The sequence below is a fragment of the Gallinula chloropus genome (assembly GCF_964237585.1).
Source record: "Gallinula chloropus genome assembly, chromosome: 24".
NCBI classification, from domain to species: domain Eukaryota; kingdom Metazoa; phylum Chordata; class Aves; order Gruiformes; family Rallidae; genus Gallinula; species Gallinula chloropus.
In genome coordinates, this window is record NC_140109.1 from 606,677 (window position 1) to 626,583 (window position 19,907).

General features: G+C 48.0%; 1 protein-coding gene across 1 annotated transcript in view; it reads left to right on the plus strand.

Moving 5' to 3' along the window:
* CBL (Cbl proto-oncogene) overlaps window positions 1–19,907 on the plus strand; it is a gene marked incomplete at its 5' end in the record, with an annotated part of 34,619 nt that overhangs the window by 8,697 nt on the left and 6,015 nt on the right. The window contains 7 exons of the mRNA XM_084275037.1: window positions 13,309–13,455; window positions 14,716–14,872; window positions 16,662–16,783; window positions 17,722–17,859; window positions 18,498–18,585; window positions 19,020–19,151; window positions 19,568–19,771. Coding sequence (XP_084131163.1) covers window positions 13,309–13,455; window positions 14,716–14,872; window positions 16,662–16,783; window positions 17,722–17,859; window positions 18,498–18,585; window positions 19,020–19,151; window positions 19,568–19,771 — 988 coding nt within the window. The remainder of the gene's footprint in view (window positions 1–13,308; window positions 13,456–14,715; window positions 14,873–16,661; window positions 16,784–17,721; window positions 17,860–18,497; window positions 18,586–19,019; window positions 19,152–19,567; window positions 19,772–19,907) is intronic.

A 19,907-nucleotide genomic window follows, 5' to 3' on the forward strand; every position in this document is an offset into this window, starting at 1 on the left:
CTTCTGCTAGAACTGGTCCTTTTTTTAATATATCATCCTTTGAAGTATTAACAGGCCAGATGATCATTCGGGCTCGGAGTGGGTTTTGCAGTGCTGTGGGCTGCTCTGGAAGTATTTTAAGTAGTATTTATCTTGCGATGGTTTTGTGTGTGGCTCGTGTGTCACAGAGTTGATGTTATTCTCTAGAACACTTACTGCTGCCTCCTGAAGAAGGCTAAAAAGGGTACAGGAAGCACTTCAGAATTTATCTGTGATACTTGGTCGGGCTTAGAGAGCTAATTCCAAAGCTGATCATCCTAATCAGTTCCTAGTCTGACTAATTAACAAAAGGGGGTGGGCGGGAGAAGTCCGAGCGGGTAGATGGGAGCTTCAGAAGCAGAATTGCAGTAGAGGCTCGCTTTCTTACAGTGGTGGTGGGAGTCTTTGGGGAGCTGCTAATTGCCCAGTTCATGAATAAACAGCTTACCACAGAAGCAACTGTGGGGAGGTTGTAAACACCAGCGTAAAATCCGGTGTACTGAGTAATCGGCTTGTCTTGACTCTTTCTGACTTATTCCCCCCCGCCCCGTTGTCCTTGAAGCTTTTTTTCTTCCTGTCTTCCAGATTTAGCATGTATTTTGTTTCCTGTTGTGTGTGCTCTTACTTTGCTCACCCAGATGCCTCTTGGTGTAGAGTAAATGTGGCATTTGCATAACTAACATGAGGGCTGCGCAGGTGGCTAGCAAACAAAGCAGCAGTTGGACAGGACTGGGGTCTCCCTTAGACTGGGAAGATTCAGATCTTACAATCACTGGAGCATCAGTTCTAATTACTCCTGAATTGCTGTTTACATTCCCCTCAAACGTTGCAGGGATTCTTCAGAGTGTTCCCCAGCGTGGAGCAGAGCACCGTGTCTTCAGGCGGCTTGTGCCGCCACGAGATGCGCGTCACCCGCTGTTGGGTGGTTGGTACAGCGTATGTGTGTGACTGTGTGGGAGTGTAGTGTGGATGCTATTTCAGTGCCTGCTGTAAGGCAGGCAGCTTACAGTCCAGTCCTGCAAACTGCAGTTGCAGTTGCGTATCGAAGGTGTAAAGGTGTCAGTGAGGAGAGCACACCCACCCCTGTGCTCTGTGACTTCCAGGCAGCCAGAGGTGCTGTGAGCAGGGCTCAAAAGGCTCGTGTGAACACCTGACACGCTCACAGATGTGGGTGAGCGCTTGTTCCTGCAGTTTAGTCGCTGCTTTAGAGCTGTGACTGGTGAGTGCAGCTCCCCTGTGTCATAGCCCAGCATCAGGGCGCTGCAGGCACCTCCTGTTGTGGCGAAGGCGGCAGTTGGTGTGACGTCCCGTGCTCTGAACGCTCGCTGGCTTCCTCTCCTCAGGGCCCTAACGGCTGCTGGGGCTCTGCAGCGCTGTGGTTTGCATGCAGAGCTCTTCAGATGAAACTGGTACTTCTGCATAAACTCCTCCTGCAGTCTTTGTGAAGACAGACTTGGGTGTTTCATTAGCAGAGCTTAAAGCTGCTGTTTAAATTCTGCTCTAGCCCACTTCCACATCTGTTTAACAATTAATGCTGTGAGGGTGCTTTTGGAGCTGCATACGTACTTCCTGACTAATAAGTACCCACAGGAACTTCTAGTTACTGTTTAAAGACAGAGTTTTAGCAAGTAGATCAGAGTCAACTCGGGGACTTCTGAGTAGGTGTGAGTTGGTTTGCTTTGGGGTGGTGTGGTTTGGGTTATTTTTAGTGGAGATACTGTATTGTCTCTCTGGGTTTTGACAGCTTAAGGGCTGCTTGGGGTTGTCCAACCTTGTAGGTTGGTCTCTAAAAACAAGTTGCATGTTTGGGGAGCTGGTAAAATAAAATGGCAGCATCTGCAGGCCTGGACACTGGAATCAGTGTTTAAAGAGGTAGTCGGTCTGGGTATCCTGTATATGCTTGCAGGATACACAGGATATATCCTCTCTGTGTGTGTATATATACACACACAGGTAAGTCATTAAACAGGTACTTAGTAGATATTCTTGAAGCTGCACACGTTTCCAAAGCTCTTGGTTCCTATTCCTTGTGGATCCACAGTGGCTTCCAATGCCAAAGCCATTTTAAAGACCTGCCACTTGCAGTGTTCAAAACAAGACCCAAACCCACTGCAGGGTGCAGTCTGCAGCCTGTACTGCTGGAAGGGAGCAGTAAAAGGCTCTCTGGAAGGTGCCTCTCAGGTCTGTATGCAGATGAATGACAGAGGCACCCCCGTTCAGTGCCCAGTAGCTTGCTGTGCCACTTGCAGCCATAACTGTGGGACTTCTTTGATGCTGTAAATACAGTGAATTTCTTGAGTTTTCTTTTTAAGTAGTGATAACAAAGGCTGGTTAAACATACATGTCTTTTCCCTGCAGTGTGATGGTTCCATTGAGTGATGGTGCCATGAGTGCTAATGCCACAGCTGCTCTGAACACGTGGAACTTGCTGGAGCTCTCCATTACTCTTCAATTTAGAGACTCTGTAGTTACATTAGAATATTTTTAATTTTTGTTTCAATTGCAGAAAGCTTTTACTGCCCAGAACTCCACTTGCACAGAGGAGCTGCCATAGGTCAGCTTTCCCCACCCCACAAATTACTTTTTCCAGCAGCTTTCTTTGCAATTGTGTAAATAGATTCTACTTCACATGGCAGGACATAAAAAGAACTTGCTGATCAGGAGACATGGGTGGGAATTGTCTGTTAAAACAGTCTGTTATAATAGAGGGAAAATTCAGAAGCTTTATTTTCTAAATAAAATCAGGCCAGTGCAAATGTTTCCACATGCAGTTATGTAAGCTGGAGGGTGGGGGTGAGGTGAAAGGCTGAGGAGAAGTAATCACTCAGGATGTGGACTGGATGTTTTAAGAAACAGCACAAATTATTTTACTAGTTGGGCTTGCATACTTTGGAAAAAGAAACTGCTAGCAGAACTAACAGATCTGTAGAGGAGAAAATGGGGTTAGGCAGGGAACATCCTAAGTTCCCTCCACAGAGTTGCAAAAAGGGCTTGGAAAAGCAGTCCCTATTTAACTGTTGTGTTTCTGGGAGCAGCCTTGTGGGGTGCTGGCTCAGGAGGATTTCATATGCTCCTCTAGCTCCAAGCCAAGGCTCACTAATCTGCACAGGAAGAAGCTCCCAAGGCTGAATGTCTCCTGGAAATGACCGTGCACATCTCTAAAAGGGAAGTGCCTGAAGAATGACTTGGGGCAGGGAGGGGGGGGAGGTGAGGGGGGGGGAACTTGGATGTTTAAGAGGAAGAAGTTGGAAAACACTTGTGCAAAGCCATGAACCAGAAAAACCCTGGGGGAGGGGGGGTTATTGCTCTGATCTCCTGTTTTAGGGTGCTTGCACAGTCCCCTGCCTGCTGAAGGACAGATAGGATGAAGTGTTGGACTCAAGTGGTGCACAGGGTGTCTCAGGCCTCTTTCTGTCACTTCCTTCTAACGCTGCTGAGACTGCTTTATTTTTTTTTTTTTTAAACAAAACACTCTGGTGTGAAGTCTACATCTGCATTTAAATTAGAGCATCTTAAAGAAAAGAAGGCTCCAAAGCTGCCCACAAGAAAGGTTTCCTTGCCAGGCTCCAGCATATGAACACTAACTAACTGCTTATTACCCAAGAAGAAATTCATTATCATTTAAATGTTGTTGGAGAGAGGGATGGGAATTATTTCTTTTTAATTTGGCTTTAAATTGCTTGTTGAGGGGATGGTTGTGGAACTGAAGTAATACTTAGCAGAATTGGCACAAGCTTGCATTTTTTTTATTCCTGTCCAAAGTGAGACTACTGTCTTGGAAATCAATTTATGGACAATGGGAGGGGTTAGGTTATTGCATAATAAGGAAGCAATATTTTTATTCTTCTTTGCTTTCAGAGCCTAGGAAATTGCAGACTTTTAGGGAAGACTTAACTGTGGACTTGATGAAGTGGATGGAAGCACAAGCATGCTACTCAGTTTGTAGCAATTATCATTTGAAATGTGGGTAGGTTTACTGATGCTGGCAAACTGTGTTACTGCTACTTGGCAACCCTGTCATGTGTCTTGGGCTCTTGGCTTGTGGATTAAGTGCCAAGATGCCACGTTTTGGCTTTCTGTTGGTCTGAAGAAGCCTGCAGTCATGGCTCTTTCAGCCAGGAACCAGGTTGTGTTCTGGTGCGTGAAGGTTTTTCTCTGAACTGTAGGATAGAAGGGTCTCAGAGATGCTCAGAGGGCTGGAGCAGCTCCCCTATGGAGAGAGGCTGAGGAAGCTGGGCTGGGTCAGCCTGGAGAAGAGAAGGCTGTGGGGGGACCTCACTGCAGCCTCCCCGTCCCTGAAGGGACCCCAGGAACAGGAGGGGAATGGGCTTGTTCAAGGGCAGAGACTGGCAGAACAAGGGGCTGGAGTGAAGCTGGAGGAGGGAAGGGGGAGAGGAGAGACTGGGGGGAAGTTCTTTGCAGAGAGAGTGGTGAGGGGCTGGAAGGGGCTGCCCAGAGAGGGGGTGGGTGCCCCGTCCCTGGGGGTGTTCAAGGCCAGGTTGGCTGGGGCCCTGGGCAACCTTGTGTAGCTCCAGGCCTGGAGGTTGGTGTCCCTGCCTGTGGCAGGGGGTTGGAGCTCTGGGACCCTTGGGGTCCCTTCCCACCCAGCCCAGGCTGGGATGCTATGGTAGAGTTCAGTACACCCCCAACTTGCTAGAGGCACTGACCAGAGTTATGCCGGTTGCTTCCCGAGAGTCTGCAGCAACCCCTGCAGTGGTGACAGCTTCTGGCCCGTGGCCTTGCCCTGTTCCACCTCTGGAAGGTGGATCCCATGGGCTCAGGTGACTGCTGCACACCTGGAGACAGGGCTGCAGAATTCCTGCAGAGGGTAAGGGAGGTGTGAGGGGAAGAACTGACATCTGCTGCCAGACTACTCAGCACAGCAGCTGTGGACTGGGCAAGTACTGCCATTAGCTGCCGTCCCGGAGCCTGAAGCTTGAGAAGCAGGCATGTGCCAGAGCTGCATGTTGTGCTGGAGCATGTGCATGCTGCTAAATATCCTGGGTTTAGTATTCTGACAGGATGCAAACTGGGAATGAAGAGAGAGAGCCTAGAGATCTACTGCTGAGGAAACCCCCAGTGGTGTCCTGATTCCCACAACAGTTTTGGGGTGGTTGAAGATCAAGTGTGAAATACAGAGTCTTCCTTTGTTTGGAAACTGGGCTTTAGTGCTTTGCTTTTTTCCCTTTAACTGTGGCAAGTAGCCCCTGAAACACAAATTTTTGCTTCAGTGCAAAGAGCCCAAATGTGAGTGTAAGGAGTTCTGAGCAGCAGGCTGTGCTCCATAGTCCCTTGATTGGGTAAAAGAATTAATCTTGTACCTTGGTGAGAGGTTATAATGTGTCTGGTCAATCCTCTTGAGTGTATGTTGAGCTCTTTCAAGACCATTAATCACATCAAATGAATTACTGCATTTAAAGTGTTTCCTATAATATTTAAATCCAAAAAACCTAAGTGGATTATTAGCCTCTTAACATTGAAAGGAATCCAGCTTGTTGAAAATACAGCACTAGTGCCCGGAACAGTGAGTTGAGATCCTTTAAAGGTCAATAGGTTGTTGCTTCTGGTCAGTAGGTTGTTGTTTCTGGTCAGCACACTGGACTACGTTGTCCTTTCTGCTGCAGATCAGTCACATCTGTGTGTGTAGCAGTATGAGTATGCTGAAGTTTTCTGGTGGTTTGTGGCCTGTGGTGTGTTCCATGTGACACTCCAGGGTGATTGGCATGCTCTAGTCACAGAAGTCAAGGTATTTAATTAAAATAATAACAGGAATTAATTGCAGAGTGCCAGGATTCAGGAGGCTGTAAGGAAACATGCATGTTCCATGTCATATTTCTGTCCTGTGATACCCAAAGCACTGATAAAGGGATTGACCTGTGGAATTCCTCGCTCCGACTGGGGCCATTTAAAAAGGGTGGAGTGGGAAGAGATCCTGCACTCAGAGAATGCCTCTCAGCAGTTAATACTGCATTTTTGGCATAATGAATTGGTACAAAAGGGGGAGGTAGAGGAGGGCAAGCTCTGCAGCTGTCGTGTGTGGATTTGTAGCGGTCGTTAAACAGGACGAGTGTCTGAGGCGGTGGGTGTAGCTGCTCCTGGTTGGGCACTGTGGGCTCAGCTCAGGTGGGTATAGCTGCTCCTGGTTGGGATCTGTGGGCTCCAGCTCAGGTGGGTGTAGCTGCTCCTGGTTGGGCTCAGGTGCAGCACTGGCTGAGCGGGGCAGTTTGTCACCTTCCAGGCGCCGTTAGATGTGCGTCGGGTGCCTGAGCTGGGCCCGCAGCAGCCACGGGTGCAGAGTGGTTTGTCCACAGGGCTCACCCTGCACTCGGGTTCTTCAAGCCTGAGGGTTGTCCTGGAACTGGGGTTAGACCTGGGATGGACAGAAATTATCAGGTCCTCTGGCTCATCCGTTTCAGTAAGCCAGGTCTGGAAGTGGTGGGATTACCCGGCTCTCCCAAGCTGCATTAGAGCTCTACAAGGAATGAAATCATGAAGCCTGGAGTTCTTTACATGAAAAAGTGTATTTGGAGTCAACCCCCCAATTAGCAAGAGGTGACAAACATGTTACATGCATGTTCCTTTTCCCAAAGGCTGCTGGGATGAGCTGGTCTCCAGAATCCACGCAGAGCTCACTGATGCTTTAAAATCCTGTAGTACCAGCAGTTAACGTGCTGATTCTAACACGTCTGGCTTGCTGCTCCTCTGTGTGCTCCTTGTCCTGTGGAAGTTCTGTGGATGTTCAGCTGGGCTGCTGCTCTGTAGCTCGGTAAGGTGAGGTCTGCTGAGCTGTAAGAGTTAAATGGAATTTCATTGGCTTCCTGTGTTGCAAGCCCTGTTGTAAGTGGTTCCTCCGCTGCTGGCTTCCTGGAGCTGTCTCAGTTATAAAAGACATCTTGGGATCACCTCAAGCATTTCCACTCACCGCTTTTGTGCGTAGGCTGGAGCTCCCTGGTAACACAAAGAGCCCCTGGAACACTCCTTCCTGGGGCAGTAGGATAGAAGATTGGGTTGTTCTTTCATGTGCCAAGACGGGTCTGATTGCTCATGGCTGGTACATGGCTCATAACCCGTGAAAAGCCCGTGTTGGATGATAACAAACTGTTCTGTGGCTTCTGAGAGGTGCACTGTACTTCTTGGAGACTTGTTAAAACTCTTTTAGTTCCTATATCTTAAAAATGCCAGATTGTAAGACGTGTAGTAACGACAGGAGAAATTACAGGACCTGGGAACTGCAGGTGTGGGGGGTGTTTTATCTTTTGGGGGAAGGGGGAGCAGGTCTGAAGTACTGTGGCTTGCATTTAGCTGTAGTAGATGCTGATCCTTTCACCTAAAACATCTGATGGTGTGTAATTCTGTAGTAACCCCAGAAGTGAAGGGGTGCAAAACTTGTATTTCTTTAATTTCTTACTGCCATACTGAGCACGTGGTGAGGGATTAGAAATTCCTGAGCTGCAGTCCCAGCTCCCAGCACTTTCAGCTGCCTCACCTGTGAAGTGAGGCAAAAAATAATAGGGTTTTTTTTCACCCCCCCTCGGAAAATTTAATATGATCTCATATTCAGAGGAATGTCTGAGTCCTGAAGGAAGTCTCATCTCTCAGTAGGGTTGTTGAGGTGTGATTTACAGAGCAGCAAGCATTAATTGCTCAACCAGTGAAATAATTACGGTGTGCTTTCAGCTCAACGTGTCATAAACCTATATGGAGAGTAAGTGGAGACGTAAGTGCCATACCACAGAAATGACGCTGGACTCTGAGCTGTGGGTTGGGGTTTTCTAAACAAGTCTTCAGCAGTAGCAGTGGATAGTGCAGCAATTTATTTTTCCTCAGTTTAACTAAGCAGAGTCTCATTTCCAAGTGACCCGTTTGTGATTCTTTCACCAAACACGGGATTTTTGAGGAGGGGGGGTGGTGCTTCTCAGCTGCCCTGGGTGGGCGTTTTCATTCTGCAGCTCTGGGAGGATGGGGCAGTTATCTACATCATCTGTTCTAGGAGCCTCTGACTTTCGGTCAGTGAGCTTAGTGCTAAGGTGTCAGGCACTCTTGCATCCTCTGTAATGCTTTTCCCCTTCATTTTCCATCCAGAAATACTTTTTGAATGCTCAGTGGTCATTCCCTCAGTATGCTGAGATTGCCTTTCTTGTGAGCTGCATTTTTGGTTCATGCTCCTTCAAACAGCTAAGTTGATGTGTTGCAGAGAGTGCCTTCTCTTACTCCTCACATAGGATGGCTTGTTAGTAGGCTCTGAATTTTTTGCCCTCTTGAATCTTGATCATTGACATGGCGTTTTAGTTTGGCCCTGGTTTTATGACATAAACTGTGTTCTCAGAAGTGTGCTATAGTGAAGTTGGTAGAGTCATGCTCAGCTTAGTTTTGGTTGTGGTATGGCTGTGTTTGCCTGAGCTTCATGTGAGGAACTGATGTTAAACACAGCCTGTTCTTAGAGAAACTGGATGCTGTGTGTGAAAATCCACCGTTCCCAAGGCAGGGGGAGTCATTCTGTGAGTGCAAAGACAACAGCCCCTTTCAGCTTAGTGATGTATATGACACATTGCACAGTAACTTAAGAGAAGTGCAGCATTTCCTACTGGGCTCTCTTGTGTTGCAGCTCTTAGTTCCTCTGCCTGGTGGTGTTTGTAGCATCCCCTCAGCAGAAGGAGCTCTGCAGACGTGGCAGTAGGTGCCTGTCACGGTGTGGCCTGTGAGCGCGGTGCTGGGACCGAGTGATCCGGTGGAGCTGTCTCCTTGTGTGGAGACCGTGGCGGTTGGGCAGCTGAGAAATATTGGGAGAAAAAGAAGGAATTCCAGCTGGCAGTGGCAGAAGTGGAAGTGCCTTGTTATCAGTGCCTCGAGTCAGGGCAGGCCTTGTAGTGTGAAGCCTGTTGGGTGCTGTATGACACCAGAACTAATGTAACTGATCACCTCAGCGTAGCTGCAGCAGGCGATGCTCCGAGCAGAGACTGAGCCCACAGGGTGGAGACACCCCTTCGTCCAGCAGACAGGAAACTGGAGAAGAAAAATCCTGCTCGAGGTCTGGGGGAGGGAAAGGGCACCGGCAAAGCCAGCTGGGGCCCGGAGCAGATGGAAGTGCCTACTCGAGCTTTCTGGCTTCCGCTGAGATGCGCGGAGCAGAGGCAGCCACCCCGAGGAAGGAAGTGCCACGACCACAGCGCAGGGGCACGGAGGAGGGAGGACGAAGGAAGGTGCCTTCTTCAGCCTGCAAGCAGGGCCTTGGGGAGCCAGCTGGTGGAGGAGGACTGGCTAACTGAAAACCACCACCCCAGGCTTGCTTCGTGCTGGTTTTTGTTCCCCAAACTGGTGGCTCAAGACCTGTGTGTTCAGAGCCCTGTCAGCACCAAGGTAGTGTGATGTCCCAGGCAAGCCTGACTGCAGCCCAGCAGGCTCTGGTGATGTTGCTGGGCTGTTTCTTAGTAAAATATTTGGTTACTGTATAGAGTGGGAAAATATTTGGCTCTCTAAGCTTTCACTTTCTGTTTGTCATTGATTCACTGCCTAACAAGCTGCATACTTGGCATGTATGTGTGAAAGCACTCACAGGAGCATGAAATCCTACCCAGACTGTGCCGATGCGCTGTCTCTGGACCTAAGCACTGGACAGAAACGTGCTGCTTGTTTTAAGCTGGTACAGGCATTGCCACCAGCTCAGTTGCAAACAGTGATGCAAACATCAGCCAACTGATAAGGCCTGCTTGGTGTTTGTTCCTGTGTTTAGCTGAACGTTAGAGATGGCCATTGTAGTCTGTAAGGCATAGGAAAGATTGCTGGAGGTCTGGCCAAAAAATGTTTGGGAATCTCTGGTCTGAGTCACTGAAATGTTCTTTGAAAATATTATCCTTTTTCTGGGAGAATGCTTGCTTCTGTTTAATTGAAGCAGTGGAGATGAGAACAGTTGCTGATGTTACTAAAAATAAAGTACCAGAGTCACTGAACTTTGATGTGCCGACAGTGTTCACTGTAATCACAAGCCTTGATTTGGTCTGTATTAAATTACAAACATGTACCTTGTAAAAATAAAGGAGTGCACTCCTCAGAGAAGATATCTGTGCGTTTGGCAAAGGATTGGTGACCAGTTGCTGTATGTGAAAGCTAGAATCTAAGGAAATACCCTGCGCTCTGCTGGTTTTCATGTTCACATCCAGTGTTTCTCCTCTTAGCTGCTTGGGGTACAGCTGAGTATTTGTTAAAAACTGTAACTTGAAGAATTGAAAATGTTTGGGTAGTAGAAACTTTTTGGATACAGTGTCTGTGTGTGTAAAAACTTTTGTTTATCCATCCCTAAGCCTGAGGAAGTTCTTACTTGCTGAAATGATGCACTCTAAGTGGAAGTGCTTCCTGAAGCTCAGCCATGGGAGAAGGCTCTCAGACAAAGCTGATAAGCAAGCAGACACAGGAATACACCTTGTCATCTTTCCTGTTGCTCCATTTAAACCATGCACACTTAGCTCCTTATTCCAGGGTCAGAAATACATGGGTGCTTGCCTGATCCTACCCACACTTCCACACTGCTGGGCAGCAGTAGGAGGGAGCACAGAGCTGACATGACTTTCTTTCCACCTAGCAACTACTCTGTGCAGCAGCTTCAAGCATGCTTGGATTTGTTTTCATAAGACATGATTTTTCAAGTGTTAAGAGTGCTAGCAAGTCAATGCTAGCTTCTGCCATGTACCTAACAGTGCTTTAGGATGGGTGACTGTGGCGTGCTAAGATTGCACACAAATGTTGCACACTAACCCTTCCAGGAGAAGATCCAGGGTTTAATTCCTGCCAATTACTTCCACGTTAGGGTAACAAAGTAATTAGCAGGCTTTCCTCAAACCTCCACTTTTATAAACACCACTCTTCTGCTTGGGCCCTGAGCTACTGATCTTCCTAAGTGTGGTTGTGATCACAGGGGAAGCCATTCCTGTGCTGTTCTGACACAGCTTGGTCTCTCCTGCTCACAGGATCCTGTATGGGTTTGGGTTGTTTGTGCTTTTTTGGGGGGGTGTAGGCCAGTGTGGGTTGTTGGTTTTTTTCCAAGACACACTGTACAAACTTTCCTAACAGCAGAAGATGAGAAACTGCCATAGCACTTCAAAGGTATAACCACCTTGCAAGAGCAAGCTGAGTGGAAGCTGTGATACACCAGCAAGGCAAGGGGACTTTCTGAGGGCCTGTCTCTCTGGAGGCCACATAACAGAGCAGCCAGGAGCAAAGCTTTTCAGTTTGAGTTCATGGAACAAAGCAGCCAAGGGGTAGAGCTGCTTTAAAGTGCCCACAATATGAAGGTGCAATGCAGCTGGTAGAGAGCTGCTGCGACTGGAGCACCCTGGGGAAGAGCATCCTGGTGGTTTGCTTTCCTTAGGTTGATCTTGAGCACCTGTTACCAGACATGTATGAAAGGACCAACACTACCCTCCCTTGCTGTATATCTGGTACCTTCTAGAAACACCTTGAGCAGCTTTCACTGCTGAGGCACATCAAAATGCAGTTGAGCAGATAAGGGTGAGAGAGGAGAGCTGCTGTCAAAGAAGATTTACAGTGTTGAGTCTTTTCTAGTGTGCCTGGACTGTATCCTAGCATGGAGAAAGGGCTCCTGTGGAACTGAGGAAAGGTGAGAGCACAACTCACAGCCAGTTGAGTCGGGACTGTGAGTATGACATGGAGCTGGGAGACCTAACCCTGAAAGTCCAGGGAACTTTTGCAGAAAGGCTGGGGGCAGCTACCTGTCTCCTTTAGGGAGAGGTCAGTTCCACAATGGGGCACGTTACCAGGATAAATATTTCAACTAGGAAAAGCCCATCTGGGGCAAGTGGTATCTGAAAAATGTCCAAGATGAAGTAAATTGGACCCAGTCCAACCAGAATACTAGAACTGGTGAAAGGCTGAAACCTGCGGGGAGCAGCCACACACAGCTGCCTTTGGGGAGATGGGTCACTCTAGCAGGTTCATGCTCAGTGAGAGAGCTTGGAAGACAAGGCACTAAGAAAAGACTATGACTGGGGTTGCTTTTAGCTGCTACATGGTTCAGTATTTTGCGGTCTGCAAAGTAAGTTGTTGCTTCATGTCGTAACGGAGTCTGTGCAGTGCCTTGGTGGTTGATGCCATCTTCTGACCAGCTCTGGTCTGTTGGACATAACTTACAAGTTGCCCTGCCCCACGTCATACTAGATTCTTCTTCTAACTTCCAGTGTGTGACACGGGGGTGAAAAAAAGCCCAGGAACATCTGTCTCTTCTCAGGAGCCCCATTTTCCTGGAGAATGCAAGGCTGTGGAGCAGAGAGTCATCCTTTGTTTGGAGAAAGGAAATGGAGAATGAGGTGCTGCTAGTGACTAGATTTTTCCTCTCTCATCTACAAGTAGGAGATGACCTCTCTTGTGTGTAAGAGTGCTATTGTTTGCCTCTCACATAGGAAGACTACTATTCTGGTATTTCTGTGGGCCCTGGTGCTTTGAGATGCCCCAGCTAGCTCTGTTTCTACATAGCAGTTACAACGTGGAGCTTACCTCCTCAATGCAGTCACTGAGACTGGAAGGAGGGAACAAGGCTTCCACCTTGCAGTTTGTACTGCTGGGATTTGATGCCAATCCAGTGCCACTTCCTTATGAAGCATGCAGCCCAAAATGCTCCCAGTGCTGCTGTCTGCTCTCTGCTAAGCCACAGTCCTTCTGCCTGCTGTTTCTGGGAATCTTTTGCACATTGACTATATCCAAAGCAGAGAAAACCTCTTCTCCCCTCGTCCAGCGTTTCAGTTCAGGAAAGGGCATACCCTCCTGGACTGGAGCACCCTTTGTGTGTGTGTCATCAGGTGCAGAAGGGACTTTGGGTACCAACTGGTACTTCAAACTGGATACTGACTCAGCACAGTATGGTTGGGCACCCTGACCATCAAGCTTGTGCATGGAAGCAGTTAGCAGCTTAGAAAAAGAACTGCAGGTGTTTTGGCCTTACCTGGGGAGATGAAGGGGTTGTTGCTGTTGGGTAGTTTGATGTTTACTCCAAAGGTATTCCTCAGGGGAGTGCCCTGGAAATAATCTCCCACCTCAGAGAGGTTATACAAAGTCAGGCCTTGTGGAAAATGTCTTGACAAACACAGACCTCGCTGCTAAGTACTGTGTGATGGATGTGTTCTGGATGCTGGTTCAGATTTGTTCCATGCATGGTCAGAGTTAAGAAGAGCTTTCTAGGCTGAGATTCTTCTTGAGTTGCAATGGGTGCTCCTGTCCCACTCACAGTGCCAAACCATGCCTGTCTCTTCAAGAGGAAACCTTTGTGTTTGTGGTTCTTTGCAGGCGTAACCTGACAAAGCTGTCCCTGATCTTCAGCCACATGCTGGCAGAACTCAAAGGCATCTTCCCCAGCGGCCTGTTCCAGGGAGACACCTTCCGAATCACCAAGGCTGATGCTGCAGAGTTTTGGAGAAAGGCGTTTGGTGAAAAGTAAGTTTCCAGCTGCCCCCAGGAATAGACACCTGGGAGCAAACTGCACACAGCACTGTGTGTTTCTGAGAAAGGGTTCTGTCAGGTTAAAAGCAACATGCTAATCATTTGCTCCACTCTCTGTGGTGAGACACAGCATTGTTCCTAGGTTATATCTCCCAGTTCTTTGTCCTGTCTTGTTCTAAATGTGTCAAGTGAGGGGTCTTTCCCTAGGAGACTCTTCCACTGTCAGAGTTTCCCTGAATTATTTAGCTTAATTTTTCCTCTCATTACTTTAAATCCTTAACTTTAAGTAAGTTCCACTAACTATGTGAAATAATCTGCTTGCCTCTTCCAAAGGCTGCATGCCCCAAATAATAGCTAAGCCATTCTATTCAATCCTTTTCATCTTCCCTCCAGTCAGTCTTTCCAGTCACTGAGCCATCCTTCTGCTGGCTCCTCTGAACTCCTGTCAGTTTGCATAATGGCTTTGTTAAGACAGACTGAAGGGGAAAGTGCAACGTCTGTTTGTGTACAAGCTCTTGAGATGTCAGTTTTAATTTTTCTGTGTACTAAAACACTGACTAAATGAGCTGTTGGGGTGTCCCCAGCAAGGTTTGAGGGTGAGAGTGAATGGAATTGGGTACTGCTTTCTAACTAACTGAGGTATTTCACCTGAAGAGTTTAACTAGTAGCTGTCAGAACAAAAACCTCATGAATAACACAGTTGAGTGAGGCTATGCATGATTTTTCCATGTTTTTATTCCACTTGATGTTTCAAAAGAAGGAAAATATTCCTTTAAACAGGACCCTCTGTTTTGGCTTCTGATTATCTTAATTTCCCAGCTAATCTGAATTTAGATCGTTGTTTTCTCCTGTTTCTTTTTTAGCTATCTAGACCTCTACTGAAAGCCTTAATGTTAACTCTTTCCCTACCAGCTGCAGCATTAACAAACTCTTTTCAAGTGGTGGTGTAGAGAGCCCAGGGTACATACAGGTGTTGATGTGATAGGACTGCAGGAAAAGGACAAGGAAGAGGCAGAGTTGGGCTTCAGATTCCAAAATTCCACATGTGCAGGGAGAATTGTCTAAAGTTCATTTGGCTGCTGATCTCCTGCAGTACCAAGAAAATCCTGTGCTTGTGCAATGGGGGTAAATCTCTCGGGGTTCATGTGGATTTTCTTCCGTTGGGATGAAGTGCACACTCCCAGAAACCAGCTCACAAGGCGGGTAGGGGCTCCCCAGGGATGTCTCCCTTACGAGAGGTTTGTTCCTGCCCAGGACCATCGTTCCCTGGAAGAGCTTCCGCCAGGCCCTGCACGAGGTGCACCCCATCAGCTCGGGGCTGGAAGCCATGGCCCTCAAGTCGACCATCGACCTGACGTGCAACGACTACATCTCCGTGTTTGAGTTCGACATCTTCACACGGCTTTTCCAGGTAAGGCCTGAGGAGCGCCAGCCACTTGGACCCTGTCCCAGGGCTCCAGGTTAGAGTTTTTCCCAGCACCAACTGTATTTTCCATTGTTTATTCTCGAAGGGATTTTGTTGTCCTGCCCTTCATCTGCTGCACAGCTCCAGGAATACCTAGGAGCTTATATTGCAGACAAAGTGTGTGGTGCCTCTGGTTGTAGAAAACTGTCCTAACACATACTGCAGCTGAATGAATAAGTTTTTCCCTTTCAAAGGCCACTTTCAGAGTGTAGTTCTGACCCAATTTCTGTAAGCCAGTAGGTGTGAAGCCTGGTTTATCTGTCTGTCTTCCCTTGTCCTTTTCTTTCTTGTCAGATTTATTTTCCATGGTGGGGGGTGGGGGTCAGGATTCAGCACAAGCATGAAGATTTGGGCTTCCTAGCTTTTGAGCTGACACAGCCAGGACTGTAGAATCACAGAAGGCTTTGGGTTGGAAGGGACCTCAAAGATCATCTGGTTGCAGCCCCCTGCCACGGGCAGGGACACCCCCCACCAGCCCCGGTTGCCCAAAGCCCCATCCAGCCTGGCCTTGAACACTGACAGGGATGGGGCTTCCACAGCCTCTCTGGGCAGCCTGTGCCAGGGCCTCCCCACCCTCAGACTAAAGAATTTCTTCCTAAAGTCTAACCTAACCCTGCCCTCTTCCAGCTTGAAGTATCACCCCTTGTCCTGTCCCTGCCCTCCCTGGTGAGCAGCCCCTCTCCCACTTTCCTGTAGGAACTCTTGGCGTGCCGTTGTGGAGGTGTCTGTGTTCTGTGCCCAGGAATTATCTGTGTTACTGATTAGTTATTAATAGGAGGTAAAATTCTAACCCAGAGTCTTTAGCAGCTCAAAAACACAGCTTCTGGGGGTGCAGTCGGGTACGTACAAGAACAAACACTTACTTCTTTGGCTCTGACTTGCCTTCTCCCATGTGATAGGGTGGGTTGTAATTAAGATATGTCTAGCTGAAAAATTCCCATGTTCGGTGTTGCAATGTGGCTGATCTCATTCAGTTCTTTTTCCAGCTGTAGTACAGAAAGAGCAAGTCAAGAGCTGCTGCAGTTTCCAAGAGGTGCAGAGTTCTCAGGGAGGGCTTCTCTCAGGCACGTTGAGGGGGATTGAAACACCCAAGCCCTTTGCAGGTTTGGGAGCTTTTGACTGGTTGGTAGGGCTTTTTCTGGGGCATTGTTTTGAAGAAGAATTTAACATGTGTGTGTTGATTTATTTATTCAAGTCTCAGACTAGCCAGCAGGCCCTGCCACACCCCAGCGGGGTCAGGTGGTTGAGGGGTAGTCACAAGCGTCTTACACACAGTGAAACTGAGACAGTGAGGGAGATCCCTTCTCTGAAGTCAGAGGAAGTCAGTGTTGGGGATCAGGCTAGTCATGGTTTCTGGTCCTGGGCATAATCTTTTTAAACTCCTGTCTATTATCCCAGCCTGAGGAATGAGTCATGTTCTCTCCAGAAGCAGCACAAGCTGGTGTCTGTTCTCGAGCTGTCTTTGTGTGACCTCAGTGCCTTCTTCCTTAGCATTTATTAAAGGAGGTTTGATGAAGGTGTGTCTTAGGTGATGCCTTTATCACCAACAAGGGGGGAAGTCAAATGCTGAGGCTGCTGCTTGAGAATGTAGGTTTTAGTTCTTCTCCTGGGTTTATAGTGGCATAAGAAACCTGCTGCTTTAACTGAGGAGCTGATCCCTTTGATTAAGGAGTTCTGGATGTGTTGATGCTTTTTAGAAGTGTGTGGTTAAATGCTTTCTTTGTTGTTTCTCTAGCCATGGTCCTCTTTGCTCAGGAACTGGAATAGCCTTGCTGTGACTCATCCTGGTTATATGGCATTCCTAACCTATGATGAGGTGAAGGCCCGGCTTCAGAAATTCATCCACAAACCTGGCAGGTTAGTGCTGGCTCTCACTGACTGCTGCCCTGGCTGAGGAGATAGGGTTTAGTTTGTCTTTGTCCTCCTTCCATTTAAACTGTGAAAAGCCCTGGCCTGCCCCAGAGTTGGAGGTTCTCTTCCCTGTGGTGATTTAGCTCCTGCCCACCCGCACAACTGTCACAACAGCTCCCTCAGGCAGGAGCAGAAGGAAGAGGCAGGCACTGCCGGGGCAAGCCTGAGCAGCAGGCTCCACCACAAATAGGGGAATGTATCTCTAGGTCCCATAACTTTCTGGTGTGCTTGCATAAAGCCAGGAGACCCGAGGAGATTGCAGCCCCCAGAAGCAATGTGCACATCTGAAGCTGCCTCACGGGCAAGGCAGCTGACCAGTATTTGCTCTGGCAGACAGCAGCGTGGTAGGCTGCCATGTCATGCTGCAGGCTGGGCACACTCCAGAGACTGTGGGGGCAACGTAGGCTTCTGAGGGGGGTGACTCTTCACCTGAGCAGGTTTTTTGCTACCTAATGTCTTGGGGTAGACCTTGGCCCAGTGCAACAGGGCTAAGAGATTTCTCTTTACGCAGGATGGGCCAAGTGTTTGTTTCTGGAAGCTGTTACTGTGCTGTTAGTTCTTGGCAACCTTGGCAGTCTGTTGGGTTTGTTGTTTGTGGGGGGTTTTGAAGTTTGTTTGTTACAGATGATTTTAGTGCTGATAGCTTTTCTCGCTCTGGGCTCGGTGTAATGCCACCTGGAGGCCAGTGGTGGGATGCTTTTCTCACTATCAGAGAGCAAGCTTCTCCTTTGATCTGCCTGTTGTAAACTGAGGAAAGCCAGTATAAATCATCAGGTAGTTTTTATTTGCTGACTTGAGACAGACAAAGACTGCTTACTTGATATCTAATCGTTTCCATCTGTCCCAGTTCATACTAAAGCTCCCTTTCCTTGGTGTGATTCTAGTTACATTTTCCGATTGAGCTGCACACGACTGGGTCAGTGGGCCATTGGCTACGTCACTGCAGATGGGAACATCCTTCAGACAATCCCCCACAACAAACCTCTCTTTCAAGCACTGATTGATGGCTTCAGGGAAGGCTTGTAAGTACCTTGATCTAAATTAACTTTTTTTCCCCCTTTCTCACCGTGAGTTTGATTTATAACTCGTCATCCTCTGGTGAGGTCTTAGAATTCTCAGGCCTTGCAGTACCAGACAATGAGTGTGGGTCGGTGCATCCCTTGTCATAGATTCTTTTCCAGTCAACTCCTTCATCTCAGCCATCACAACTGATTCATGGCATCAGCTTTCTTAATCTGCTTATTGCAGTTTTGCTGTAGGATGATATAAGAAGAGTAGTCTGGGACCGTAACATCCTTTTTAACATTAACATTGCTGCCAGCAAGGAAGACAAGCTGCTCTTTATTTTTAAGGATGACATGGTTGGGTTTTGTCCAGCTGTAAAATTCATGCAAAACTTGTTTTAAATTCAGAATTCCCACCCCTTGCTTCTCACTCTTGTTCTTTCTTTCCTCCACCATCCCCAAAAGGTGTTGTGTGTGTGTCTGTGTTTGTATATATGCATGGGTTTAGATGGGTTTATATTTATATGGGTTTCTATTTGTATGGGTTTATATGGGTTTATATTTATATGGGTTTCTATTTGTATGGGTTTATATTTATGTGGGTTTCTATTTGTCTGGGTTTATATGTGTTTATGTCTCCCCCCTGCTGCTTACAGTTATTTATTTCCCGATGGCCGGAACCAGAACCCTGACTTGACTGGCCTGTGTGAGCCCACGCCTCAGGACCACATTAAAGTTACACAGGTGAGCAAAGTCTCCCATCCCATCAAACTCACTTGCTTTCTGATTTTGAGCCTCTTTAGCTGTTTATACAATTCTATCTTAGGTGGTATCCCCAAGGTTTGGGTTTAAGGCTGATGTATCGTATTGTTTTTAGAACATCCTGCCAGATTCTCATTTTGTGCCATCCAGCATGTCTCCAGCCCTGGTTTCCCAGGCTGTTCTTGGGACACCAAAATGAAAACCTGGGATAACTTGCAGCCCAGTTTTTTCAGAGCTTGACTGATTTATCTAGCACATAAAACTGCAGTGAAATCTTTGCAGGCTCCTGTTCTCCTTTGCACTGTATTCTTGTGTTTGGAATTCATTCTTTTCCTGCAAACCTTGGGTTTCTTGTAGCTATGGCTAATCACACTCAGTTTCACAGTGCCACTCGTGTCTGTCTGTCTTTCCCCAAGGAACAATATGAGTTGTATTGTGAGATGGGCTCCACGTTCCAGCTGTGTAAAATATGTGCAGAGAACGACAAGGATGTGAAGATTGAACCCTGCGGCCACCTGATGTGCACCTCCTGCCTCACTGCCTGGCAGGTGAGCCACTGCTTCTTGACAGTCTCCTGCTGAAGGTAGTTGCTCTCTTACACAAGTGGTATATCCTCAGCACTGCTCAGTTTCCTTCAGGTATGGAGACAAGATAGCAGATCTGAGGACACAAACATGTACTTCAGTAGTGCCAGGGCCCCAGCACCAGCTTCACCAGCACAGGGAGAAGCAGCTGGTTAGCTGCCTGAACTCTTAAGCTTGGAACAAGCAGGTGCAAGGACTTGCTCCAAGGCGTTCAGAGGGAAAACAGTCCCCAAAACTGTAGCACAGTGTGTTGTTCTGTCTCCTCCTCAGTGGAGAGGTCCCTGTGAAGAAAGCAGGTTGCAGCTTCTCTCTGTGTTACCTGTGTGCTCTGTTCCTGCATCGCAGTGGCTGTGGTAACAGGTCTCTTCTCTTCCCTGAAGGAATCAGAAGGCCAGGGCTGCCCTTTCTGCCGCTGTGAGATCAAAGGCACGGAGCCGATCGTGGTAGACCCCTTTGACCCCAGGGGAGGAGGAGGACTGTCGCGGCAAGGGGCAGAGGGAACACCCTCCCCCAACTACGACGACGACGATGACGACAGAGCGGACGATTCGCTCTTCATGATGAAAGAGCTCGCTGGTAGCAAAGTAAGGGCACCAGCATGTGTGCTGCTGGGCGTGACAACCTGTGCAAAGACTGCATTTCTCCATCAGTCTCAGTGGTTTGTGTCTGTGAGGGTTGTCAGACCTTCTAACGGCAAAGATCTTACTCAGTATGTAGGGC